The sequence below is a fragment of the Dermacentor silvarum genome, chromosome 5, assembly GCF_013339745.2.
Source record: "Dermacentor silvarum isolate Dsil-2018 chromosome 5, BIME_Dsil_1.4, whole genome shotgun sequence".
In the NCBI taxonomy this organism is placed as follows: Eukaryota; Metazoa; Arthropoda; class Arachnida; order Ixodida; family Ixodidae; genus Dermacentor; species Dermacentor silvarum.
Window position 1 is genome coordinate 40325594 of NC_051158.1, and position 27917 is coordinate 40353510.

General features: G+C 46.4%; 1 protein-coding gene and 1 long non-coding RNA gene across 2 annotated transcripts; one reads left to right on the plus strand and one right to left on the minus strand.

The window, feature by feature from the left end:
• The first annotated feature begins 14640 nt into the window (after nt 1–14640).
• Nucleotides 14641–17886, plus strand: LOC125945617 (uncharacterized). The gene is made up of 3 exons (XR_007467086.1): nt 14641–14854; nt 14943–15062; nt 17868–17886. It is a non-coding gene; the product is annotated as an uncharacterized LOC125945617 (long non-coding RNA).
• Nucleotides 17887–23076: 5190 nt separating this feature from the next.
• LOC119453337 (fibroin heavy chain-like) lies at nt 23077–27607 on the minus strand. The gene is made up of 3 exons (XM_037715378.2): nt 27183–27607; nt 25219–26057; nt 23077–23805 (listed from the first exon to the last, which is right to left on the minus strand). Coding segments are annotated over exons 1-3 (852 nt in total). The 5' UTR covers nt 27195–27607; the 3' UTR covers nt 23077–23804.
• Between the last annotated feature and the right edge of the window lie 310 nt (nt 27608–27917).

Here is a 27917-nt window from a genome sequence, read left to right on the forward strand (position 1 = left end):
TATGGTGCCACGTATACTATTCTGCTGAGGATTGTGTCTTTTTCTCTCGTTCCGTTGTGTTCTTTAGTTATCCTTTTGATTACTCTTATTACTTGAGAAACCGTTCCCTCTATTTCCTGATTTTTTTCCCCTGTTCTTGCCTTTGGCCTCTAATATTAGTCCTAGTATTCTCGTTTTATCCACTCTAGGTATGCGTGTTCCATCCGCAGTTATTAGTTTTATTTCTGCTTCTTCTGGCTCATTTCTTTCTTTGCTATTATTCAGTTTGCGTCCTCTTCGTGTGGGCCTGTATGGCAATAATTCCGACTTTTCTGCAGAGCAGGCCACCGCAGCCCCTTCTAAGTATCGTACTACTGTCTCTATCGCCTTCTGAAGTGTTTGTTCTATTTGCCCATCACTGCCACTATTCTCCCATATGGCGATGTCATCGGCATATAAGGTGTGATTTAGGCCTTCTATTTCGTTTGCTTTGGTTGTCAATCCGATTAGTGCTAGATTGAAGAGACTGCGCATCTGGGCTACCTATATTTATTTCTTCCTATTCCAAATCTCCTTTTTTTTATTTTTGATTTTCTGCCGGTTAGGAAGTCTCTAACATAGTTGTATGTTCTTTCTCCTGAGTTCAGTTCTCTCAATCTGTTGAATATTGTTGTGTGCGACACGTTGTCAAAGGCCTTCTTTAAATGAAGACCAAAAATGGCTCTGCTTAATCTAGTAAGGTCGTCTTTAATTTGGTGCTTAAGCTGGAGCGCTGCGTCTTGATTAGAGAGGTTCCTTCTAAATCCCCGCATTGTGGTGGGGAGTAGGTCTCTGTATTAAGCAAAAAAAATTATCATTAAGCGAGGGCAGTTAAAAGGCTGAAGACAGCTGACTTCGCGTGCCCAAACAAAGACGAGACTGAGATTTGCGTGAGGTGGAGTTATCCGTGCTGGGGCGGTGGTCGGGAAAAAACGGAGGTAACAAATAATATGCTTATCCACAACGCAATTGGTGGAACAAACTTTAGCACTGTTTCCGCAATACAGTGCTTTCAATTCATGTACGTCAACTCTCATTATATTTGTTGTGAGACTTATGCCTAAAAATAGTGCCCAAAAATTTAACAATCCAAATTCTTATTTTAACTGCTATTATACTGAATTAACAGCTTTGGTAATGCTGCTATCTCAACAGCTGTCTTAAAATTCTGATCAGCTTCTTACAGCCAAATTATCTTGACCCACGAATTTCTTGCTCACTTGTAAATAAGGCACTGACGAATTAGTTTGTTCAAGCTTTTGCTTACTCCATGTCATCCTCGTTCTGCAGAATGCCTATTATAGGAAGACTAGCTTCAAAAAGTTTTAAGCCACTTGTCAACGGTCTATGAGCATTTTCTATACACTAGAAGAATTTGTGTTGCACAGGGGGAACAATACTTTGAGCGGGAACACCGGAGCACGTGGCCCCCTAAACGTCGCCTGTAAGCACCTTCGTACAAAATGCGCGATTGCGCAACTTGACGCGAACGTAAATTCGCTCGATCTCAGCAAAATCTGCTCGTCTGCTTATGTTCTCAGTTAACAACCGCGAACATTGCACATAGCAGATTAACATACGATAAAGAAGAGCAGACAAGCAGGTGTTCTTTTGTTTCTTTTTTTGCGACACACATTTTGCTACGTAACGTAAAATGCGCCCGGCGCCGTAGCAGCCAACGCGATGAAAACACTTCTCGCAGCGATTCTTGCGCCTGCGCAGCAGCGCTCCTTCAATTGGTTTCCGCACCTTGCAAAGTTCTAGGCGGCTTGCAAGGTCTAACGAAAAACTACAGGCAAGCACAGTGTTCTCTAATCTAACCCCCTCGTCCGGGCAGCAAGCATTCAAACATCATCGGCAACGATGAATTATCAGTTCTTTATTCTTCCATAAAGCGAACAACAGTCGCCGAGATATAACGAAACGCACGCCTTGCAGAATGTCTAGGATTCTTTCTTCTGGTTTTCTTGCATCGCTGGAACACTGGCCGATAAAGAAACAGTACCTTACAGCGCACAGTACAAGGCAAAGGTGTGCACGTTTGCAGAGAGCGCCAGGAGCAGACGAACAGAATGGCAGCCGGAGCGAAAACCGCGACAGCGCCACCCGTTGGCTACGGTGGTTAGAAAGGGGCACCATAACAGCATACGATCTTGACGTCACTGCCGTTTCCGGCTGTGAGGTCCCTTTTTATTTTTTTATTTTTTGCTTGCTCTTAGTTGTCCCCCCGATGCGTAGATGGCGACGGTTGCAACAAGCCGCCATTCTTGACATGTGAGCTTCTATGGAAGCTTTGCTATCAGTTTGCATATACCTTGGTTATCACTCCGGCTGCCATTCCGTTCGTCTGCTCCTGGCGCTCTCTGCAAACGTGCACGCCTTTGCCTTGTACTCAGCGCTGCAAGGCACTGTTTCTGTATCGGCCAGTGTTGAAGCGATGCAAGAAAAACAAAAGAAAGGCCACTAGACGTTCTGCGTGGCTTGCGTTTCGTTATATCTCGGTGACTGTTGTTGGATTTATGGAAGAATACAGAACTGATAATTCATCTTTGCCGATGATGTTTGAATGCTTGCTGCACGGACGAGAGGGTTAGATTAGAAAAGATTGCGCTTGCCTGTTGTTCTTTGATAGACCTGGCAAGCCGCCTAGAACTTCGCAAGGTGCGGAAACCAATGAAGGAGCGCTGCTGCGCTGGCACAAAAAGCACTGAAACAGCAGTTTTCCTCGCGTTTTCCTTGAGTTGGCTGCTACGGCGTCAGACGCATTTTACGTTACGTAGCAAAATGTCTGTTGCAAAAAAAAAGAAAGAAAAAAACTGTCTGCTCTTCTTTATCGTATATTCATCTGCCATGTGCAATGGTCGTGGTTGTTAACTGAGAACTAAGCAGATTTTGCTGAGAACGAGCGAATATACGTTCGCGTCAAGTTGCGCCATCGCGGATTTTGTACGAAGGTACTTACGTCGAAGCTAAGCGAGCTACATGCTCCGGTGTTCCCGCAAAGTATTGTTCCCCCTGTGCAACACGAATTCTTCTAGTGTAGTAAATGCTCATAGACCATTGACAAGTGGCTTACAAATTTTTGAAGCTAGTCTTCTTATAATAGGCATTCTGCAGAACGAGAAAGACGGAGTAAATGAAATCTTTAACAAACTAATCTGTCAGCGCCTTATTTACAAGTGAGTAAGAAATGCACGAATCAATTTAGCTGTTAGAAACTGACCAGTATTTTCAGGCCGCTGTTGAGAAAGCAGCAGTACCAAACCTTTTATTGTAATACAGTAGCCGTTAAAATAAGAATTTTGGATAGTACAATTTTTGTGCCATATTTATAGCATAAATCCCACAACAAAGTATAATTAGAGTTGACCTACATGAATTGAAAGCACTAGCTGTTATGCGGAAACAGTGTTAAAATTTGTTACACCGATTTCTTTGTGTTTAAGCGAATAATTTATTATCTCCATATTTTTCAGAGCACAGCCTCAGCACGGACAACTCCACCTCACCCGAATCTCAGCCTCGTCTTTGTTTGGGCACGCGAAATGAGCTGTCTTCAGCCTTTCGACCAGTCTCGCCTAATGATAATTTTTTGCATAAGTATTAAGAGATACCTGCTGCTATACAATCTCGTACAACAGTTGCTAATAAAATTGCGAAATAAAGCACATTTCACGGCCTGTTATATTTCTGCCGAAACGCAATAGCCACCCGCTATGGCATGCTGGCTCACGTATCGTAACGAATGGGGTAAAATATTGGGAAACACAGCTTGCGCCGCTGGTATTTTATTTAATCATTACACGAGCAACCGCAAACACAATAAGAAATTGCCATTACAAGAAGATAGAGGCTGAAAATGACAGCTGTTATAAGAAAGCAGACTGCAACAGCAAACGCAACTCGCGCTCATTTCCTCTTTCGTCTGCCGAGAAAATCACGCCCTTGTCGAGCCCGTTGCTGACGAGCGCGATGGCCGTATCCCCCTCGCACATCAACAAAGCCATTGCCATAACAGCAGTCTGAATATCTTTATTACAATTTTTTCGCGGGAGCATGGCCTACCAAGCACCAGGGTGAAAAGTGGCGCTCGTGACTCTGTTATACCTGAGGGGTAAACCATCTGACATAGCCATGTTTAAAGACAGTAACTTTAGTTGGCGAGAATGGTTTAGTGTAGTAAGAGCATGCTTGGTTTACGACACAAAGATGGAGGGCAATACCTTTGGCCCAAACGGTTGCACCCTGCGTCAGTTCAGGGTGATTCGGAACACGCACTATGTTTTTTCTTCTTTCTTTTTTGTGCACATGGTTTAGTATCCAGCCATTGCAATAATACAGTGGTCACAGAGGTGTGCTTGAGATAGTGTTGGCGCTTAAAATATGGTATTGCATATGAAACAGAAAACGTCGTCCTGCAAAACATTTTAATGCGTCTTACGGCTATATCAGCTGGTGTACGCCCCCCCCCCCCCCCCCCGTTTACCTAGGGGGTATACCAGCCTATTTTCGAATTTATAAACTGCCTTTAAAGCTCTTTATCTAAGTAGTAAGTGGTTTTTGGAACGCTCGTTAGGCATTATATCTTTGTGACTTCTACAGCCTGCGCTGCCGCCCTCCGATTTCGTGTTCCATCTGCTGAAAATGGAGGCAGCATAAAAATTTGTAACGCCACAGCGTTTCACTCCCAGAGTGCAGTGCTTTTCTGCCAGTCATCTGTAACCGAAGCCGCGGCGCCATAGGAGTCTCTAAATCAATGAAGATCGGTTATCTGCGTCCTTTATTGATTTAGGTGCTGCAGTGTCTCCATCTCAAATGAGCGTCCGTTTCGTTTCTTCTATTTCATCCATATGAACTCTGGTCAATCGTTTGCGCTGTGCAACAACCACTAATCATTTCCTTGACCGTGTAAAAACAAAAGTAACAACGATAATTATCACTACTGCTATTACTACTATTATAATAATTATATAGGAAAAAAACAATGAAAGCTTTACGTCAGATCCAAGGCATTGTTGAGTCTAAAGGATGCGAATACTCCTTAGAGTTTACAGAAAAGTTTCCATATGTTAAATAGGTTAAATATGGGCCATGGCTGTCGAATTGATGCAAATTGATGGTGGATTCGACATTCAGGGGCTTACATATTGGGATTATTTTTATTCCTTTTTGCATTTACCACAAACCAAATCCCAAATCTCCTAGGCGAACTATAATGTACTCCGGGCTTGGGAGAAAACCTGGAAGTTGATCGAGAGTTTGAGGTGGAGGAAATTCATACTGCCCTTTACAACCTCCATAGCAAATCAGCTCCTGGCCCCAATGGCATTAGCAATAAAACATTAAGGAATCTACACACAGAATCAATCAAATATCTCACCAAAGAAATAAACTCAATTTGGAAGCATGGCAACTGCACGAGCACGGAACGCCTAATGCAGCTTGGCACAAATAACACATTCGAGGAGTACGCAGACGAGCAGGAAAGAGCTCAGTTGGCTAGACTGGCGGATACCTGGTCGGGCCGTGCACTGCTCCAGGAGTTAGGCTTCGATGAACCTAAAATCAACTCACTACACGAAGATATCCCGTTAGACACGCGCCAACGCTTTGCAGCCAAACCGCTACCTCGCAATATGGATTCGGAACACAACACAGAAAGACGACTAGCTCGGGGCGTTATAGTCTTCTCCGCAAAATTCATCAAGAAAAGCAGATAGCTTGTTTTTTCGATGCAGCAAGACACACGGACAGACAATCTTTCACTGGTAGCTCTCGTGGCTTGCGATAGGGACACAGTGCGCCGAGTGCTGATAACTTCGTGTGTGCTGTGTTCTCGCAGCTCAGTTCGCGTTGAAGCGACAGGCAGCATGAAGGTGAATTCACTCGCCGCTGCGGGCACTATCTTGAAAGCGATGGCCTTACGTGACGGACGGACGGAGGAACGGACGGACGTACAGGTTTCCTCGTTGGGTAGGCATAGAAATGCTCACATATTTAAGAAATGCTTCTGATCGGGATTCGAACCATAGATCGCCGCGTGGCAGACAGATATTTGTGTGAGCCACCTACAAAAAAATTTCCGGATCCCGTGCACTGTGGGATTCGATGTAAGCGGAGTTTTCTGTTAAACTTAAATGAAATTATGGGGTTTTACGTGCCAGAACCACCGTCTGATTATGAGGCACGCCGTAGTGGGAGACTCCGGAATAATTTGGAACACCTAATTATTCTGGAGTGCTGTTCGCTTTGATTTACGATAATTAGCGGCTATGTTTAATTTCTCCATCGTAAAGTCCAACATGCGAGTGGTGAGTTGATGTTAAGCGCAACCGTGCGTGCACCACTGTTGTTTGTCTGCGTAGTGCACAGGAAACACAGAGGGCGGTGTTTGCTTGAGCCGTTGTTGTGCGCCATACTTCATAACCTCTGAGAGAGTTCAGCATTGCCTCACATGGCACATCGCCTCGTGTCAGCAGTCATCATCAACATCAGCCTATATTTATGTCCACTGCAGGACGAAGGCCTCTCCCTGCGATCTCCAACTACCCCTGTCTTGCGCTAGCTGATTCCAACTTGCCCCTGCAAATTTCCTAACTTCATCTCCCCCCCCCCCCCCCTGGTTTCCTGCCGTCCCCGACTGCGCTTCCCTTCTCTTAGTATCCATTCTGTAACTCTAATGGTCCACCGGTTATCCATCCTACGCATTACATGGCCTGCTCAGCTCCATTTCTTCCTCTTAATGTCTACTAGAATATCGGCTATCCCCATTGGCTCTGTGATCCCCACCACTCTCGTCCTGTCTCTTAACGTGTCAGAAGTATTAAGGTTTAATTGAATTATGGGGTTGTACGTGCCAAAACAACCATCGGATTATGAGGCACGCCGTAGCGGCGGACACCGCATTAAGTATGACACCGGGGTATTCTTTAACATGTCCCTAAATCTACGTGCATGAGCGTTGTACAGCGAAGCTGTTAAGGGCTCAGTCTTCGATGGTTGCGTGGGGATGTAGAAAAGAACTCTCAATGGCCTTATGCTGTATGTGCGAGTGAAAGCGCGCGAGATACGCGCCCTTTCATCGGGAGTGAACGCACGGCGGAGAGCAAACGCCACCACTTCTTCCGTCGCGCGAAAGGCCGTGGGGTGACAGGAAGGTGGGAGGGGAGGCGACGTTTAGCCGCGGCACCGAATGCGTATCTTGCGACGGGGCGCAAGGGGAACTGGCGACTCAATCTCCCACGCGAAAGGAGGACAGCGGGAAGGCAGCGCGGGAGGGAGCGGTTGCGGCTTCTGCTCTGCGAGCAACGTACTTTGCGCGGCGCCGTGCGCTCGCGCGCACTCCATCTTCAAAGCGATCTGCAACACGTCTCATACCTTTGTATGCGCTGTGCTTTCGCCGCTCAATTTCCGTTGAAGCGATAGACCGCATGAACCTTCGCTCGCTGCTGCTGGCGCGCTTGCTCACACCAGCGTTTTTACAGTGATTGTGTGCGGTCACACAAACAACGCGCCGAACTGTTGTCGACGGCGGCGGCGTTTTGCGCGCGTTCGCACCGAACGCGCGCTGAGTTGGTGACGTGTGTATGAAGAACGTGCCAACCTTTGCCGTACACCCTCTGGCGGTGTACCGTACCGACCGTGGTCCCTGTGGTCACTAAATAAATAAAACCATCGGATCATATATATTTCTCATTCTTTAATAGTTCAAATAACCAATTACGCCATCACATCTTAATAGTCATGATTGGAGATACATAATTCCCACCATAGTACAGCTTCGCTGGTCCTCCATTCCACCCCAGCGAAAGGACTAACAGTTTTTTTATTCCTTTTTTATTTATTTATTTTGCCCCCGTCGAAATGCGACTGGCGTTGTTCGGGATCGAACCCGCGACCTCAAGCAGTGCCATTGCCGCAAAGCTACCGCGGCGGGAACAGAAGTGTTGATTTGAAGTGTGGCCACTTCCGTAGTGTCCACTTGACAGTTGTCCGCTTGACAAATTTGCATGGTGTTTACTTTTTCAGAAATAGCATAAACTTACCGTAACGTACCTTGAAGTTATACCGCCTGCCCGCAACCGCTGTCGTGCCTATAGTAGTAGCGTTTCCTTGCCTTCTGACGTCACATATTCCCTATCCCTGCACCCCCCCCCCCCCTTTCCTGGTATGGGAACAGTGAGCGAATTGTGGCAAGGCTGTCATTCACTCGTTTCGCGACTGCATCGGTTCTACCCATTCTGTGCCGCCTCTCCTCACTCCTCTCTACTATTCTATGTAGCTTCCCTCTGGACTTGCACGCTGGTAGAAAGGTAAGCGCTGCAATTTCTTCAATGATTTTTCGGGGGTTCACGAATAGTTCAGCTGTCAAGAGGCCAATGTGGCGACGCCCACGGAGCTTCAGAGGGCATTGTGCGCATTCGACGCGGTGCAAAGGTCTCAAGGAGTTTCTCGCGCCGCCTTGCCTTCCTGCGCCGCGCTCCTGTCATATATACGCACGCTCTGAACCACCCCCCGACACGGACGCCCAACAGCAGCAGCAGCAGCAGCAGCAGTTGGAAAGCCGAAGGAAAAGGCAAAGAAAACTTCGCTTTAAAAAAACTGGTTACGTCGCCGACGCCGCGTCAAGGTCGCAACAAAAAAGGAAGATAAGGAAGTTAGCACGTGTAATCGTTTTAATAGTGCAATAGTAGATGATTGGTAACGTTACAAAACAAAAGAACAAACAAAAGAAACACTGTCGCCGTCGTCTCATCAAGGTCGTAACAAATAAAAAATAAAATAAAAAAGAGCAAATAAGACGTGGTGTGGCAAAAAAAAAGAACAGGTTGCGACGGCGTTTCGGCTCAGTTGATACGATATATCTGTAAAATAAAAGCATAATTGGTCAAGTTAACACGTGCAATCGTTATAATATTGTAAGAGTAGATGATTGCTAGCGATGCACATGCCAGCTGGGTAAGTAACGAAAAGCGATGCAGGAGTCTAGTCAAAGAGTGCTTGCGCATTAGTAGACGATTCTCAGAATTTATGTAGCATCTTTTTCCGCCTCGCCAGCGAAGTGTCCTGGGCGCGCTAGTAGTGTCTTTTTTCCTTTCCTCTTAACCACTACAAATAGCTACATCTAGGTGTTGTTGTTCTTACTAGTAGTAGGAGTGCTTTAACGACAACTCTTGAAACGGAATGGCAGACCATTGCTCAACTTTGCGAATCACATACAGATCCCCTACTGAGAGGGACCTTGCACTGGCACTTGGTTTCGCTTATGGAAACTGCAGGTTTTCCCGCTCAAATTAATCCAAACGCAAGCCGGTTTCTTGCGAGTGCCAGTGAGTTAACTCCAAGCAGAACGTCCTTCAAGAACCTTTGAATGCCGATGCAAGCAAAATGTTCTGAAAATGGTAGGAGTTCAAAACCTACGTTCAAAATAAAAGAGCAAGATCGAAGACCAGGAGCTTTCCTCTCGTGTGACTAACAACGTTTAGGGTTTTTTTTTTTTTTTCGACAGTGGGGCACAGACAGGAGATGTCAATTCGAGTATACAAATGCGAGAAAATGTTAGCATGAGATTGTTAAGAGAAGGAATGATGGATGTCCAATGTCGTCGTGACTCACAACCGAAACATCTTAGAGTGATATAATCATTACTAGGCATTGGTAGGCTTTGGTCACTAAATAATAGAAGTAAATTTTCCCACTAGCCTATCGATAGCCTCCAATCGAACAAGTCGTCATGAAAAGCAGGCAGTAATCTCACTGGGAATTATTGAGCAATTATCTACGCAACTACACCTTACAGCTAATAGGACTATAATCACTAATGGTCCACTATAGTTACAAAAATACTATGCTAAGTTCTCCCTGTTTTACACACCATATGGTTATGGATATCAAAGGAAATGTCATAAAACGAGTGAGTCAACTATGTTTAATGGGAACTGAAATGATTAAGTCAAGATTGTTAATGAATCATTTTTGTACTGGTAAAGCTGTAGCTTTCATTCGTGCAAGTCGCCAGTGACATCAATCAAAAAGTCATTAAATGAATATTTCTTTGGTTACCGCTGCTGACTGGTTACTATCGGTCATTAGCGACGACTATAGTAACACGCTCGGTGCGATTTTATCTCTCACGCTTTCATGTAGGTCAGCTTGATGGATATCAAACGAAAAGTCATACAAACGATGATTTATTTATAATAACTAGGAAATGGCAATGTTGTCTCACTAGTGATCAAAGCTAGATCACTTTTTTTTCGTGTTCTTTGTTTTTTTTTTGTTTTTTCTTTTGTTGGTAAGAAAAAGGCTGGCCTTCATTCGTGCACGTCATCATTGGTATCAATTAAAAAGTATATTACTCGAGTATTTTTTGTTACCATTGCTAATTGATAGCGCCCATTTATGAGTGATCCCTAGTGATACGCTCAGTTGGATGTTCTCGTGTTTTGTAAAGTATAGCGTCCTGCATATCAAATTAAAAACAGCATACAGTGATTGAATTATATCTAGGAGGTAGAAGTATTAATTCACTGGCGCTACCAAATCACTTTGTTTATTATCACAGTGATAGCTTTCATTCGTTTACGCAGTCATTGGTATCCATCATGCAGTCATTAAATGAGTGTTTTGGTTCCCATTTCTTTATTGATGATGCCGAGTCATTGGCGATCACTTATGATACATTTAGTTCGATGTGCTCATACTTTTAACAGCACTGTGCCATAGATATAAAATGAAAAGTCATAAAAATAGCGATTCAAATATGATAACCAGGAGATGAGAGCATTGAGTCGCTAGTGTTCACGAATAAATACGTTTTGTAGGACAGTGGTAGTCCTCGTTCCCTGGTTATCACTTCTATGAATCAGTGTCATTATAAAGTTCGAATTGCTTACTCTGTGGGAGGCAGGGTCGAAATTCTCATAATCATGCACTAGTAATTATGTTTAGTTTCGTGTTCTCGACTATTTACAAATATGAACATTATGGATATCAAGAAAAATGTTTTTATACTGTGATTCAATTATAAAAACTAGGAACTGACATGTTTCAGTCACTAGTAATTACAAATGTGAGGAATGGGGTGGTAGCAATGGGAAATGCGCTTAACCATCATTAGGTGCTCTGTTATGAAGATAAGCAACAAGCTGTTCTGGTAAATCAAACTTCGATTCACTGACGGACTGACTGACTGATTGATTGATTGATATACCCCGTAATTTTGAATGCAATCACTGCAATACACAAGATTTCAATTAGCAAGGCCGAGAGGTTATACATTTCCAATACCATGCGTATTTACGGTACTTATTTTTTCGCAGCATTTTAATCCGGACCAAAACACTGCTAGAAAGCAGCAAAGACTGCAAAAAACGCAATGCGACAATAAAAACACCCAAAACGACAGTCACCACCAGAACGTTCAATTCTTTGCTCGAAGTTTGGTTCTTCTAAGGCCTCAGTCACCGCGTTGTCCTGTCCGAGAAACTGTTTTCATGCTCCATCTACCCCTGCAAGGTCTTACGAAGGCTTATTGATGTTATTTATAACATTGCCCCCGTCAATGCTACCAAGTCGCCTTCCAATTAGGGGGCAAACTGGGGCCGTCCCCGTATCTCGTCTGACAAGGTATAATTCGGCTACTGCATTCACATCCTAACAAGCGCCGTTACTGTGCTTCCGCTACCCCAACGGTCATGTTACGGAGTCGCTTGTTGAAGACGCCGGTGCATGGACAAGCATTAGATTTCAATTTTTCATGAGCTGTTAGTGTACTACCTTGCTTGCCTGGTGTTCCTACGAGGACATTCAGTAATCTACTAAAATGCCTGCGTATATTAACACAGGAACAAGGTGAGAGCAGGAGCCAACGTTTCGACAAGTGGACTTGTCGAAACGTTGGCTCCTGCTCTCACCTTGTTCTTGTGTTACTCATCGTCTTGAATCGCCATATCCCGCATTCCCCTTGTTTTTCCTGCTTATATTAAATAATAGATACATTATTAATAAATATATAATAAGTAACAAATGTAGGAAATATATGAAATAGCTGCTAGACAGGATTTCTTGGCCAATATTATACACTCAAGGGTAATTTTCGCAAGGAGATTGGCCTTTACGGACCAAAATAATCTTCAATAGTCTAGCAAGGGAACAAAAATATGAGCACTTCGAACTAAATGTATCATAAGCGATCACCAATGACTGGGCATCATCAATTAGAAATGGTAACCAAAATACTCATTTAATGACTGCATGATGGATACCAATGACGGCGTAAACGAATGAAAGCTATCACTGTGATAATAAACAAAGTGATTTGGTAGCTCTAGTAAATTAATACTACCACCTACTGCCAGAGAGTCTTTCCTTCCCGGCGGCTTCGGTTGTTGAAGCGAAAACGCTCCATTAACATGGACAGTACCGGGCTGAAATGCGACCGCAGTGTGGTGCATGAGCAGCTCACTCAGTGTCTTGAAATGCGGTGTGGCCGGCTTGAGGAGGTCAAGCAGGAGACTGGAGACGCGTCCCGCAGCTGGCCAGGAAAACTTCCCGCTGTTTCGCTTCGGGTGTGTCGTTCGCCCGGGAAAACACGTGAACATGTTCGTCGTAGACTGGTCAGGCGGACCCATCACCCTCGAATGGCTCGAGCCTCCCGTACAGCAACATGGCGACAGGAACGGGGGGCGGTGTTTCGCCGCTCTCGGTGGCTTGGGTCGACACATGGGCTCCCCTCGTGTCGTCATCATCATAATCATCATCTTCATCATAATCCTATGCCTATATTTATGTCGACTGCAGGACGAAGGCCTCTCCCTGCGATCTCCAATTACCCCGGTCTTGCGCTAGCTGATTCCAACATGCGCCCGGAAATTTCCTAACTTCATCCCCCCAACTAGTTTTCTGCCAACCTCGACTACGCTTCTTTTCTTTTAGAATCCATTCTGTAGCTCTAATGCTTCACCGGTTATTCATTCTACGCATTACAAGGCCAGCCCAGCTCCATTTTTGAAGCGAAAGGTTCATTACGCTACCTCGGGCAGCCGTCGGCGACTGAACAGTTTTCGCCTTGAGAGCTAGAGGTCAAACCACAAGAGAGAATTAAGGCGCGTTTATACTCCGACGTTATCGGCACGCGGGCGAGCGTCATCAGACGCCGGGCGCGTCGGAGCGCATTGGCCGCCCGTCCGGTTACGTTGGCGGCGTCAGTACGTCGAACGATCGGTCGAACTATAGCCGCTGTTGTTCTCGCCAACGTGACAAAACGTGTGCGCGCGTTCACGCTACGTCGGACTATATTTAGGCCTTTACGGAGCCCTGAAAGGAGACATTTCCGCCGTTGCCCGAATAGAGTTGGGCCTGGCTGCGAGTTGCAACCAAGTCTCACTACTTGGTAAGCGCAAGTTGGAATACGCTAGCGCAAGACAGGGGTAATTGGAGATCGCAGGGAGAGGCCTTCATCCTGCAGTGGACATAAATATAGGCTGCTGCTGCTGCTGCTGCTCACTACTTTACTGATCGCCACAGTTTCTTCATAGGCATAAAAAATGATAAATAAACACTGTATTCATTGCAAACATGTCTGTATATCATTGCGAAACCACACCTCGGCCACAGCTCGACAATGGGCCATAGCCAGGGCAGTGAACCTTTTGCTATCAACCATGGTTAACTAAAGCTAAACCACACCAACCTTTTTTCTCTTAATGCCAACTAGAATATCGGCTATCCTCGTTTGCTCTCTGATCCAAACGGCTCTCTTCCTCTCTCTTAACGTTAGGCCTAACATTTTTCGTTCCATTGCTCTTTGTGCCGTCCTTGTTCTCGAGCTTCTTTGTTAACCTCCAAATTTCTGCGCCATATCAGTAGAACGCAATGATGGTACACTTTTCTTTTCAATGACAGTGGTAAGCTCCCAGCCAGGATTTGGTAATGCCTGTTGTACGCACTCCAACACAATTTTATTCTTCTGAAAGTTTCTTTCTCATGATCAGGGTCCCCTGTGAGCAACTGACCTAGATAAACGTACTCCTTTACAGACTCTAGAGGCTGAATATCGATCCCGAATTCTTGTTAACTTGCCAGACTATTGAAGATTATTTTCGTATTCTGAGTATTAATCTTCCAGCCCACTCTTACACTTTCTCGGTTAAGGTCCTCAATCGTTTGTCCTCAGTCCCGCTGACATAGCCGTGTTTAAAGAGAGTAAGATGAGTTAGGAAGAATGATTCAATTTAGCAGGAGTATGTTTGGTTTACGACAGAAAGATTGATGCCAAAACGATGTCGCAAACGGTTGCACCCTGCGTCAGTTCAGGGGGATTTGGAACATGCCCTATGCCTTTTCTTGAACATTGTTTAGTATCCAGAAAGCGCGACAATCGGGGGTAACACAAGTGTGCTTCAGAAAATGATGCCGGTCAAAATATTCTAGTCAACATGAAACAGAAAACGTCCTCCTGCAAACATCGTCGAAAACATCGTCGCACGCAGAAAGATAACACGCGATAGATAGGTAACGGTGCAAGTCATCGCTGCTAAATTAGTTTCTGATGCGTAGCAAGTGGGAATAATACCGGGGCAACGCGTGGATATCAACGACAGCGCACGCGCTCGTCGTAATCAAGTGTCGTGCAAGAGCTCTGGTTTGGCAACGGTTCAAGAGGAGCAACCTTTGCTGTCACATATGACTCATAATGCCGTGTAAGTCAGACGCTCCTCTCTCGTTAGATCTTGTCAGAGTGAGAGTTAACCAGGTACACAGAGATGCAGTGCCGGCAGCCGTTACATCGGCGTAAGCGATGCTTCTGTAGCTTCATCAAGAGCTCGTTTGCATGGTATTGTTCCTTTTATAAGCGTTTCATAACGTCTGTATCGTTATTTTTTACTGTTTTCTTTCCTTCAACGATGCCACTCTCTTCTCAGGATGATATTAAGGCATAAAAGCACCGAGCTTCCATCGGCTCGTCGCAAGTCTCTCTGGTCTCCGTGATCACCGCCTCAGCGACGCAACCACCTTACACAAGCGCCGCCATGAACGCAGTTGTGAGTATCAGTCAGAGAACGGGACAAATGCTCTACTTTGGCCGTAGTGAACGTGGACTATTCTTCAGGACTTGGCCGCTGTAACGATGCTCCTTATACTGCTTGGTATAACGAAGTGAGCTGGAGAAATTCGACGCTAACCGCATGTGTGCAGATAGCTCCTTGCAAACGCTTATTTAGGCGATCTGTACCAGTTCCATTAGCGTTCTCTTTATATATATATATATATATATATATATATATAATCCACAGACATTAAGAGGCGAGCTGAAAGCTTACTGTTGCGTACTTTTGGTAGATATTGCGTGTCGGCTGCACAGGAACTATTGTGTGGAGAGGGAGCGAGAAATTTATTTGCGGAAAAGCAAACTGGATAGTTTGAGCTAAACATCCGGTAGAGAAGTGTGTGGAATCGGATGGAACGAATATATGTTACTAGAAGCTGGTGTGCTTTTAGGACTGTTGCTCATTACACAATGCATATGTTTTCTATAAACAAAAGGAGGGGTATATAGAATGGCAGAGTACCCGATTACTGGTCTTTAGGCAGACGTGCGAGTAAATTACTTGTGACAGTGCACGGTTGCCTGCGGACAGCAGCGGCTGGATTCCTTACGGCATTGCTTATGAATATTTACTCTACTGAATTGTTGTGAATTATCGAAGAGGAACCGGAAACATAACTTTATTTTTGATACAAAACGACCCATGAGGGCGTTACGTGTTTCTAATTATCCTTTTTTTGGAAATGATTACTCTTATGGCCCCTTAAGAAACGCGGAAAAGGGCGGACACTAAAGCACTATCACAAAAGTCTTAAGAACACTTTTAGTACAACTGGTGTCCTAGTTGCACTATTCCATGTGCAGGGTCTAAAGTCAACTTGTTGGTTTCTCTCATTAACTTAATTATGCTTGACAGGCTTCATCATTCATTCCGAAGTATTAAAGCAAGGCAATGAAATGCACTTAAAGCCATCCTTTCTGGAGCCGGTCACTGTGCTCGCACTTGAATCTTCTTTCTTCATTTACAGTGGTTTAGGTGGTTACCCAATTTGTACAGCACACTAGAACAACTTTATCCTTTATTCAAGGACATTATCGTCGTTACGGATCACACGTCCTTTTGGGCGTCTGTGTGCACCAGTCTGAGCAATTTCAGTTTTACAGCGTAAGCTGTTATGAGCTCATTCCAGTAGCCGTTTCGGTTTGCTATGGAGTCCTCCGCCGCCGCTGGTGACCGTAACCGCTATCGGCGGAAATGTGAAAAAAAGTACCCAGTTCCCGACGGTATCGAACCCACGCCCTCCGCGCGGGAGTCGGATACTTTACCACTGAGCCACGCAAGCGCTTGCTGTCATGCCGCGGAAAAAATGTCCTATACACGCGCCCTAGTCCGGCGCGGAGGCGCAGATGACGAGATGCGATCCAGACAAGGCGCGCAATCCATGCGATCCCGAGCCTCCGCCTCCTTGGCCTCCGCCAGTATGGTGGCGCCATCTAGTCCCCATCATCATCAGCCTATATCTATGTCCACTGCAGGACGAAGGCCTATCTCCCTGTGATCTCCAATTACCCCTGTCTTGCGCTAGCTGATTCCAACTTGCGCCTGCAAATTTCCTAACTTCATCACCCCACCTAGTTTTCTGCCGTCCTCGACTGCGCTTCCCTTCTCTTTGTATCCATTCTGTAGCTCTAATGGTCCACCGGTTATCACTCCTACGCACTACATGGCCTGCCCAGCTACATTTTTTTCCTCTTAATGTCAGCTATAGAATGTCGGCTATCCCCGTTTTCTCTCTGATCCACATTCTCTTCTGTTCTCTTGGTATCCATTCTGTAACTCTAATGGATTTTTCGTTTCATCGCTCTTTGTGCGGTCCTTAACTTGTTCTCGAGTTCCTTTGTTAACCTCCAAGTTTCTGCCCAATATGTTAGCACCGGTATAATGCAATGATTGTACACTTTCCTTTTCAACGACAGTGGTAAGCTCCCAATCAGGATTCAGCAATGCCTGCCGTATGGCCGGCATTGCGAAATTGCCTTAACATTGCCTTGACTAGATGACCGTCAAAGTGCCTGCAGGCGCCGCGTGCCCGACATGTAAGTTGCATATAGCAGTTGCGTGATGCATCTAATTGGACCTGGTTAACTCAAGCAGGCTATTGTGACTATTTGTCACCAGCCCGTTTTGAAGATTCGAATAAACATTCATGATCGTCATCATCATCATCATCATCAACAACGTACCGTGCCATTAGTGAAGGGAGGTGAAAGGTGCGCAACGTATTCTGGATACCTCTTCGGTACACGTTATGACGTCTCCTCGCAAGGCATGAACCGCTGCTGAACAAGCGAATCGTAGAAGTACGTGCGCGGCTACAACCAGGCATCATCGGGCTCAGCAGACTGGTGTGCAGAGAGCATTACAAGCCGCAGCTCGCCGTCGACGTCGGGCACACAGTTCAGATCGTTCTCGTCAAAACGAGGCGAAGAGGCTTTGCCGCGAAGACCCTGTTGTGCGTAGCGTCGAAATTGGAGCTACTCTTGAGCCGCTCCACCAGCTTACGTTCTAACTGTGCTGCGTGTGCCGCGCAGGCCTGTGACTTTCTTCTTGCGGTTTTGAATTATTCGTGCCATTTCCTCCAGCACTTGGCAAGATGGCATATACCTGACATTCTTTCCTTACCTTTGTGTACACTGGCTTATCTAACAACGATCAATGAGCAAACATGTCAAGCATATAGTGGTAGGCTTCGCGTAACTTTATTACGTGTAGTCAACTCCTCTGGACACTCTACCGCAGCTCTTCACCGTCCTTCTCGGTTTGGTCACTGCCGCCTCCACCGGCTTCATCGGTGGTTACGATGGTGGCGACGACGCAGCACTCGATGCCGCCGACGGCGCTGGCTACAGCTATGGCTACTCAGTCGGTAATAGCCATGGCTCCGGCTCTGGTTCTGGCTCTGGCTCTGGCTCCAGCTCTGGCTCCAGCTCTGGCTCCAGCTCTGGCTCCGGCTCCGGCTATGGCTCCGGCTCCAGCTCTCACTCCAGCTCTGGCCATGGCTAGGGCTCTGGCCTCGGCTCTGGCTCCTGCTCGGGCCCCGGCTCCGCCGGCGCTGGTCTGGCCGTCACTGCCGCTCATGTCATGATCCCCTTCTGACACATCAAAAAGAAGCTATTGAGCATCAATGCTTTTTTATACATATATTGGTGCATTCTGCTGGTTAGGGCGAGTAAGTCGACATTCCTGGAAATCGCGAGTGTCCATGTTGTGTTAAGATGGAAAGCCTTGAGCATTGCTTGACAGGCTTAGCCCTGTGCATCAAGGTACAGCGCGATGCTGTGTTTGCTATTTTTACTGAGCATGATGGAAAATTGTAATCGTAAGACGAGGAACTATGAAAGAAATTATGCCAAACACAAGCTTACCCTCAATATAGTTTACAGGAAGATGAGGACTGCTTATCTGTTAAGCACAAAAATACAAGGATAAAGACCAGCTGGCGTGTCACCAGAAGAAATAAAGACAAGAGTTATTTCAACGCGGTCAGACAATTTATTTCAGCGAACCTAATTTCAGCGCAGCTTCCTTTAAGTCTTGTACTGTTGGCCATGTGTTTTCCATTTTATGAATTTTGCAATGTCATTCTTTTCATTTCACTTTTAGCTTTATCTCACTTCACGTGTATTGCCGCTCATCGCACTTGATGAAAACATATCCAGAAATTTTATCCCGTGTGTTATTGGTAGGTCACTGCGTCGGGCTTTGTTTTTGCTTGTCTCACGTGGTTCCTTGCATGGGGAAACAAGTTTTACGCTTGCCTGCTGTAATAAGTACCCTTATGTCTTGTCAGAAGTGAGAAGACGGCACTTATATAAAAGGCGGTGTTCGCGAATTAAATTGCAGCTGGCAGTTGAGCGCTTGTCCTGTGTGTGCTTGGCTCTCCCTCTTGATCATTTTGTACTGTCTAGTTTAAAATATACTTCACACCAACTTTTCCTACAAGAATATTCCTATGCGGACAAACTGGTTACATCATCAGTAATCCGCGACAGGCAGACGTGGTGTCATTGCGCCTCCAGTATGTTCGGGCGCTTCGACATGGCATTCAAAGCTAAATCGGGCCGCCGTTTACGTAAACCGTGATCTAACATGGGACGGTGGTACAGGCTTATGGGAAGAATAAATTCACCGACGATTACGATACTCCCTAAGCCGAAATTTGAGCGCGACTCTATATATACCTGTTTTCAGTTTCACGATATATTGGCTGGCGCGGACAATCTGTCTCGTGCGGCACGCTGCAAACAGGAGCAAAGTGAGGTGCGACTGCCTCGCTAATCGGGGGATCGCAACAGGCCGCCGCCGACAGACCTCCGCTCATGCAGCGCTTTGTTTCCATATATCCTCCTGAGATCCGAACACAACTATGGGATATAATCGCTCTTCAAGGTGGTTTTTAACAGCGCAGCTGTTTCAGCCGGCCGTAAGTTGTGCCGCGAGCCGCGAAACTCGCCGAGCTATGACGTCACTGCGTTGCCTAGCAACCCCATACCAGCTGTACGATAGCTTCGCCGAGCTGGGGGAGAGATAGCTGAGAGAAAGTGAAAGCAGGGTATAAAAATAGCATTGCGCAGCATAGCGGAGGCGAGGTGGAGAGGAGGAGTGAGGCATGTGGTAGCGGGACGCGTACAGCTCCTGCCGACGCCGACTGCGTTTCCCCGCGTTCGCGCCGAACGCGCCTGGTGTCCGTGACTGCAGCCGATGCCTCTGGCCGCGGCTCGGCAGCTTTCGTCCAGCGAACTGGACACTAGTTGCTTCCGAAAGACTGAAGCGAGAGCTAGGGAAGCTGAAACCAAGCGTCGCAGTTGAGAACATCGCGAGTTTAGATTAAGGAAAGCCGAGAGTTCGCGTAGGCGAAGAAATGAAGATCCGGAGGCTTGTGAACGTGGCCGGTTGAATTCATCGCGATACTACGCATGCAGAACATTGCGAAGAAATCCTGAGCGCCAGGAAACTAAGCGTGCGGTTTGACTCTACTTCACTAGGCTTTCCCCAGCTCCGCTGGACTCTGGTCTTTGCAGTAGCACAGGCACGCATATTTTTTATAGTCTTCTAACATATTATGAACTTGAAAAACAATCTTAAAATTTTGAATACCACGGTTAGATGCCAAAAGCTGCGTCTCCATTTACGTAAAAAAATATCTCCATCATCCAACGTGAGTACCCGGACACGAGGGACTAGAGGGGAACGAAGCGGCCCACGCCGCTGCCCGCGAGCACGTCAGCCGGGCTCCCCTCGCCCCACACGCCCTCCAACCCGCGGCAGAAGAGGTGGAAGCCGTACCCAACAACTATTCGGCGATATTGCAACACTACAGGCTCGAGCGCCGCGTGTACCCTCCACCGCACCCAAACCTCGGCAAAGAAGAAAGCGTGGTCCTCAGACGCCTACAAAGTAATACTTACACTCACGGAACTATAATGCACCGCCTCTACCCGACATTCCACAGCTACCTCTGCCCACTCTGCAACGTTCCCGACACCCTGGCACACTTGCTCTTGGAATGCCCGTGGCATGAAGATAGCGAAATGCAGCCGGAAATGGACGCTAACCGAGCACTACAAGCAAACGAAGACCACCTATTCGAAACGTGGGAGGCCAAGCTCGCCCTCGGGGACCTGGAAGACCAACGACAACTCGTCGCCAGGGCCAAGAGGGCAGCCGAAGCCAGAGGGTTCCTGGACTAAGGAACCTTCCCACCTCATGGTGACACCGGAACTCGCTCGGGACACTGTTTCGATCACTAATAAACGTTTCTTTCTCTCTCTCCATCATGTCCTCATGTGTTCAGCGATAAAAACTGCATTTCATTGTTTAAACGCTTAGATGAAGATGGAACTATGTGTGGTATATTGCCATGTTGCTGCCGCGTTCTGTATTTTCACACCATCTCAGTGACTTCGAAAGACACCTCGCGGTTGATTTCGGCCGCCTGGGAAGACACATAGGCCTTGACCAATATATTGTCAAATTTCTCGAAAGCGTTTGACAAGAATGTGAGTAAACCACTTCTTTACATTTACACATTCACCGTACTTCATACCCTGACGGAATGTTTGGCGTGATCACTTCCGTGTGAATTTAGAAAAAACGTTGAAGGCAATGTGCAATGTATTGCACAAGGGGTCTTAGGAGGATGTGGTATCGTTGTACGCGCTCGCCGCGTGCCATCGGTGCACAAAGAACGGCGCGCTCCTCTGGCGCCACCTCGTGTGTGACGATCAGATGACGTCACCTCGGCCATATTCTTCGGTGGCCCGTTAGGCCCAGTGGCCCTTTAATCTCGGTGGTCAACATTAGTTCACCGCACCGAATAAACAACGACGAGCACATGTGCTCGGGGTCAGTCAAAGTTCACCGCCAGCACGCTGCGTGTCGTCTCTGGGTCGAAGGTTGCCGCGACCCCCCCCCCCAAAAAAAAAAATTATCAATCTAAATTGTTATTGTGACTTCAACTATATTGATGTAACAGGTTTTGTAATGCTGCTATCTCGATAGCTGTCTGAAAACACTCATCAGTTTCTTACAGCTAAATTATCTTGACCCATGAATTTCTTGAGTCACTTGTAAATAAGGCACTGGCGGATTCGTTTGTTCAAACTTTTATTTACTCCCTGTCTTCCTCGTTCTCCAAAAATACCTATTACAGATAGACTAGCTTGTAATAGTTGTAAGCTACTTGTCAACAGTCTATGAGGATTTCCTACTCTGGAAGAATTTCTGTTGCACAAGGGAAGCAATGCTTTGCGGGAACACCTGAGCGCGTAGCTCGCTAAACATCGACGTAAGCACCTTAGTACAAAATGTGCGATGGCGCAACTTCACGCGAACGCATATTCGCTCGTTCTCAGCAAAATCTGCTTAGTTCTCAGTTAACAACTGCGAACATCGCACACGGCAGATGAATATCCCATAAAGAAAAACAGACAAGCAAGCGTTCTTTTTTTTACCACTCATTAAGCTACGTTAAAGTAAAATACGCCCCGCCAACGTGAGGAAAACAGCTTTTCCGGTGATTTTTGTGGCAGCGCTACTTCCATTGGTTTTCGCACCTTGCGAAGTTCTAGGCGGCTTCCAATGTCTAACGAAGAACAACAGTCAAGCACAATGTTTTCTAATCTAAACGCAAGCCTCGCAGAATGTCTAGTGGCCTTTCTTCTGTTTTTCTTGCATCGCTAGAACACTCACCGATACAGAAACAATACCTTGCAGTGCACATTGCAAGACAGAGAGGGCAAGGAGCAGACGAGCAGAATGGCAGCCGAATATGATGATGATGATGATTTAATGGCTACCCCTTTGAAACGTGGCGATGACATATAGTCCCCTAGCCTGCTTGATTTAATCAGGTATGCTATACATGTTTTTTTATCTAGCATTTTTGTATACATTTCTTTAATATTATTTCCCTCAAAATCTACCTTGTACCGCTATCTAGTTATGACTCTAAGAGCTCATTTCGTATCAATGTCTTCCCGGTTTTTTTTTTGGTTTTTTTTTCACCAATACTCTAATCGTATCTTGCTTATCTCGACTGCTGACGAGTTGATGCTTCGGTCCACTTTAAACCCAAGCGCTTCTGGAAGGTGTACGTTACCTACGGTTCTCACTGGGTGAATCCCTTACTCATTCCGTTAGGATGTGCTGAGTGGTCTCCGGATCTTTGCTGCAGCATACACATGCCTCATCTAGTTCCGAATAATAACTCCGGGATGTTTTGGTCCTCAGGCAACAGGCTCGAGCCTCAACTAGCAAGACACTGCCCTCTGTGATATCGTAAAGAGTTTCCAGTAAAACACGTTGTGGGGCTAGTTGGTGCATAACTTTCAAAAGATGAAGCGCCAACGGCGACAGCACAAGCGCCTGTCCTGTCTTTGTTCCTTCCTAATGTGCTGTCACCGTTGGCGCTTCATCTTTTGAAAGTAAAGAGTTTCCCTTCTAATTTTTCTTTTAATTAGCGATAACCGCAACAGCGCCACCCGGTGGCACAACAAGTGAAACGACTAAAAGCAAGAAAGCACACTAAAAAGAAACGAAAATACGAGGGAACACATTTTTTTACACACAATTTTATAATTTCACTCAGTTATTCGTAGATTCAAAAGATAAGCAAGTATGCCAAATGTATTTAATTTTCCATTGGCCACGAGAAACGTGGCAGTGCTATTTGCCAGATAGCGAGACTATAGCCAAGCTGTCCACCCAGTGCCTAAACTCCTCGTCTTACGATTTTAATTTTACATAATGCTCAGTAAGTATAAGCGCAAGTATAGCATTGCGCTGTGCCTTCATAAATCAGGCTAAGTCTGTCAAACAATCCTCAAAACTTTCCATGTTAACAAAACATGGACACTGGCGATTTCCGGCGGAACCGATTTAATCGCCGTGAGCAGCAGAATGCGCCTATATATAAACAAGCAATGATGCGTAATAACTTCTTTATTTATTAACAACGCTCACAACCAAGTAAACGGTTGTTCTTATAAAAGCAGCTTTTTTTGTGATAGTCCCATATCTGGACGTGTCGATATGATGTGAGCCTCTAGGGCATTAGTATTCGGATGCTGACAACTTCCTGATGACGCACACAAAAATAAATTACAAATAGCCCTTTCAGTCAGCGTGAATCCAGATTTGGTGACGGTCTAAGATGCAAGAACGTTCCGTACGTGTTCTGGAAGAGAAAATAATTGTAAATAATTAGAAGCATTACCAAGACACAAGTAATGACGGTCTACTCGTACTAACAGAAGAAAATGAATTCATTGAGATTGCGACAAAAATTGATAATACATTGAGAATGACTGGTAAATTGCAATCAACGCTGCAGCTGATCTGCTACGTCAAAACTTTCAAACCTTTCTGACTGCCGAAGATTTTGCTTCTTCGTAGGTACCTCGAGTGAGCTTAGGCAATTATCGGATAAAAATTTTACGCAGTCTACCTTGCAAAGCCAATAAACTGCAACATTTCAACGCAGCCTTACAGCGAAGTTGATACACTGCAGTGCTGCCTGCTTCCGTATCAGCAGGATTGAACAAGGGTATAACAAAGTTATAAATCAATCTGTGGCAGAAAATACCAATGAACAATGTATGGCACGTACATAGTGAATAGCTCTTGTTCCAAAAGGCAGCAAGAGACACTCTATTTAGAGCTTGTGAAGGTTTTCTTTAGGAAATGTCTATCTGTTTAAGTAATTGCCAACTTGCATATTTTTCTGATTCGAACTAATGATTTCTTTTATCTAGTTAAAAGACGCTTCGTTCCACCGCAAGCGCATCATGATACAGTGTGTTCAAAATTACGCATTGCGGAATTTGTAGAGATCGCCTGTGGCAGGTAGCATAGTTCTTATCATTGAGCTGGGTTATTCGATGAGGCGGACATTACCAGCACGAGAAATCGAAACACATATTCAACTAGTCCACAAAATTCACTAAATAACTTCATGGTTAATTACTTTACGGCACATATTGCAAATTACGAATCGTAGCCGGTGAGTTTCCGAGATGCATCCACTTGAAATGAATTTAGAGGATGACAGCAGTTTCGAAATATCTCCCAAAGTACGGGACAAAATACATGAGCGTTTTAGTTATTTTTATGCTTCAATGTATAAAACAGCATTTTGGTAAAAAAGTGGAACAACAGTGCATTTTTACGGCGAGTTTGATGGCGCGTATCTCCAAACTGGTGTCATTCTGGAAATTCATTCCAAGTGGATACGCCTGGCATCTACAATTCATACATTTCAATATGTGTCGTAACGTAATTAACTAAAAAGCTAATTAGTGATTTTTTTAATTATTTGGATATCTGTTCTGATTTCTCATGTTATAATTTCCGCCTCATCTAATAACCCAGCTCAATGAAAAGAATTCTGCTACCTGCCACAGGCGATTTCTGAAAATTCCGTAAAGCTTAATTTTGAGCACCCGGTATATTACAAGACGTGACGACAAATCATGGGAACGCAATAGTTCATGAGCTTTATGCAATTCCTTCCCTCCTGCACCACACTAAGCCAACCAATATTGAACGGGAGCGACAAAATAATTCTTTTTCGAACTGAAGGGCAACTTACTACCACTTGGCCCCATGGCTGTAAGTAACGCCGAGCTTGGCGACGCCAGCACCGTAGCCATGACCGTAGCCAGCACCGTAGCTGGCGCCATAGCCCCGACCATAGCCAGCACCATATCCGGTACCGTAGGCGGCACCATAGGCACCAGCGAGAGCACCGACACCACCGTAACCACCACCGAGGCCGCCCAGACCACCTCCGACAGCCACGGCCGGAGCCACGGCAACGGTGGCCACAGCTGGAGCAGCAAAGGCGACGGGACGAGCCAGAGCCACGGGCCGAGCCACAGCCACAGCCGGAGTGGCGACAGCCACGGGGTGAGCCACAGCCACAGCCGGTGCGGCGACAGCGACGGGACGAGCCACAGCAACGGCTGGGGCAGCAGCCACAGTGACAGCGGGGCGAGCGACGGCAACGCCGACGCCATAGCCAGCACCGGACCCAAGACCAGCTCCTCCGAGGCCGACACCGGCTCCGTAGCCGAGGCTGCCGGCGCCGTAGCCGAGACCAGCGCCGCCGAGACCACCAGCTCCTGCTCCGTGCAAAGTGGTCACGGTGGTAGTGGTGGTGCCGTAAGAGGTTGTGCTACGAGCTGGTACGGCTGCGACGGCGGCAGGTCTGGCGACCGCGACAGGTGCGGCAGCGACGGCTAGACCAGCGCCGGCAGAGCCGTAGCCAGCGCCGGAGCCTGCGCCATAACCTGCGCCATAACCGGCGCCATACCCGGCCCCGTAGCTGGCGCCGTAGCCGGCGCCGAGTCCTGCGCCGTAGCCACCACCGTAACCACCGATGAAGCCGGCGGAGGCGGCAGAGACCAAACCGAGGAGGACGGTGGTGAGCTGCGCGAAAATGGTCGGAGGAGTTGACTACACGTAACCAAGTTACGCGAAGCCTTCCACTATATTCTTGAATGTTTTCTGATTAATCACTGTTAGATAAGCGAGTGAAGATAAAGCTGAGGAAAGAATGCCAAGTATTTGCCTTCTTGCCTAGTGCTGAAAGAAATGGCACGAAGAGTTCAAAACAGGAAGGAAAACTGAGATTGATCACAGTAGTGCGCACAGACACCTAACAGGACGTGTGATCCGTAACGACCATAATGCCCTTGAATAAAGGATAAAGTTGTTCTAGTGTGCTGTACAAATTGGATAACCACACCTAAACCATGTAATTGAAGGAAGAGGATTGAAGGGCGAGCACAGCGACCGGCTCCAGATAGGATGGCTTTAAGTGCATTTCCTTGCCTTACTTTAATACATTGGACTGAATGAACAACCCTGCCAGTGTAATTAAGTGAAAGAGAGAAACCAACAAGTTAACTTTAGACCCTGCACATGAATTAGGGCAACTAGGACAGCGGTTGCACTGAAAGTGTTCTTAAAACTTTTGTGTTAGTGTTTGAGTGCCTGCTCTTTTCCCGTTCCTTGATTCTTTCCGTCTTTCATTTCCCCTTACCATCCCCCCAGTGCAGGGTAACAAACCAGAATCTTTTCGGATTAACCTCCCTGCGTTTCCCAGCCCGTTTCTCTCTCTCTCTAGATGACTTTTAGCTCATGCCAGCCTGTTTGTTTTCCCGGAAATCAATTTTCTCTCTCCCTTTACGCATAATAGTTCCTATACATCCACCACGCATTATCTACAAAAAGTACGTCACAGTAAGCCTTAAGGGAGCCTCTAAATGTCTGTGAAAAAAACACTAATGGACCTGCTACCTAAAGTCCCTAGATTTTCTGCTCTTTTGTAGCAAAAAAAATATCTAGGGACTTTACTGCTGCCGACCGCCTAAATAAGCGTCTCCAAGGAGCAACCTGCACACATTCCGTTAGCGTCTAATAGGTCCAGTTCGCTTCGACAAACCAAGCGGTAGAAGGAGCATCGGGACAGGGGGGGCCAAATCCTGAAGAATAGTCCACGTGCAGTGCGACCAAAGTCCAGCATTTGTCACGGTCACTTCTGGTACTCACAACTGCGTTCATGGCGGCTGCGTCGCTGAGGCGAGGACCACGGAGAGCAAGAGAGTTTTGCGACCTACCGACGGATGCTCGGTGCTTTTATACCCGAAAAATCATCCCGAGAAGAGAGTGACATCGTTGAAGAAACGAAAACAGTAAAGAAAGAAGAAGAAGAAAAAGATCGACCAGACGCAGACATAGCCAATGGTCACTGCAGACGCGCCTCTTCGGAATCTCTGTACACGCGGGAAAGGAGGGTGCAGCGAATGAGCTTTGGAAAGAGAGCCTACTACATTCGCTAGCAGACAATAGCACGGAAGCGCCCGGGGAAGTCCCCTGTTTTGCATCGAGGGTCCTGCCTTGGCAGTCCGTCCACCGGATCTCTCCTCCCACTCGTTCTTCTTGTAGGGCGTGCCAAGGCGTCCGCTTGCTTGCCATCGGATCACGCTCTCGCTTCAAATAAAGAACAAAAACTGGCAAACGCGGCTCTTCAGTGAAGCTACGGAGCCTACGATGGACACTCGCATCGCATAAGCCGATGTAACCTTACAGGGCTGCCGGCACCGCCCCTCCGTGTACCTATAGTTCCCTCTCGCTCGGACGAGATCTTCCGAGAGAAGAGCGCCGGACCTAGGCGGCGTTCTGAGTCTTGCGACAGTCCAAGGTTGCTCCTCCTGAACCGTTGCCAAACCAGAGCCCTTGCACGACATTCGAGTAGTACGACAAGCGCATGCGCTGTCTCTGATA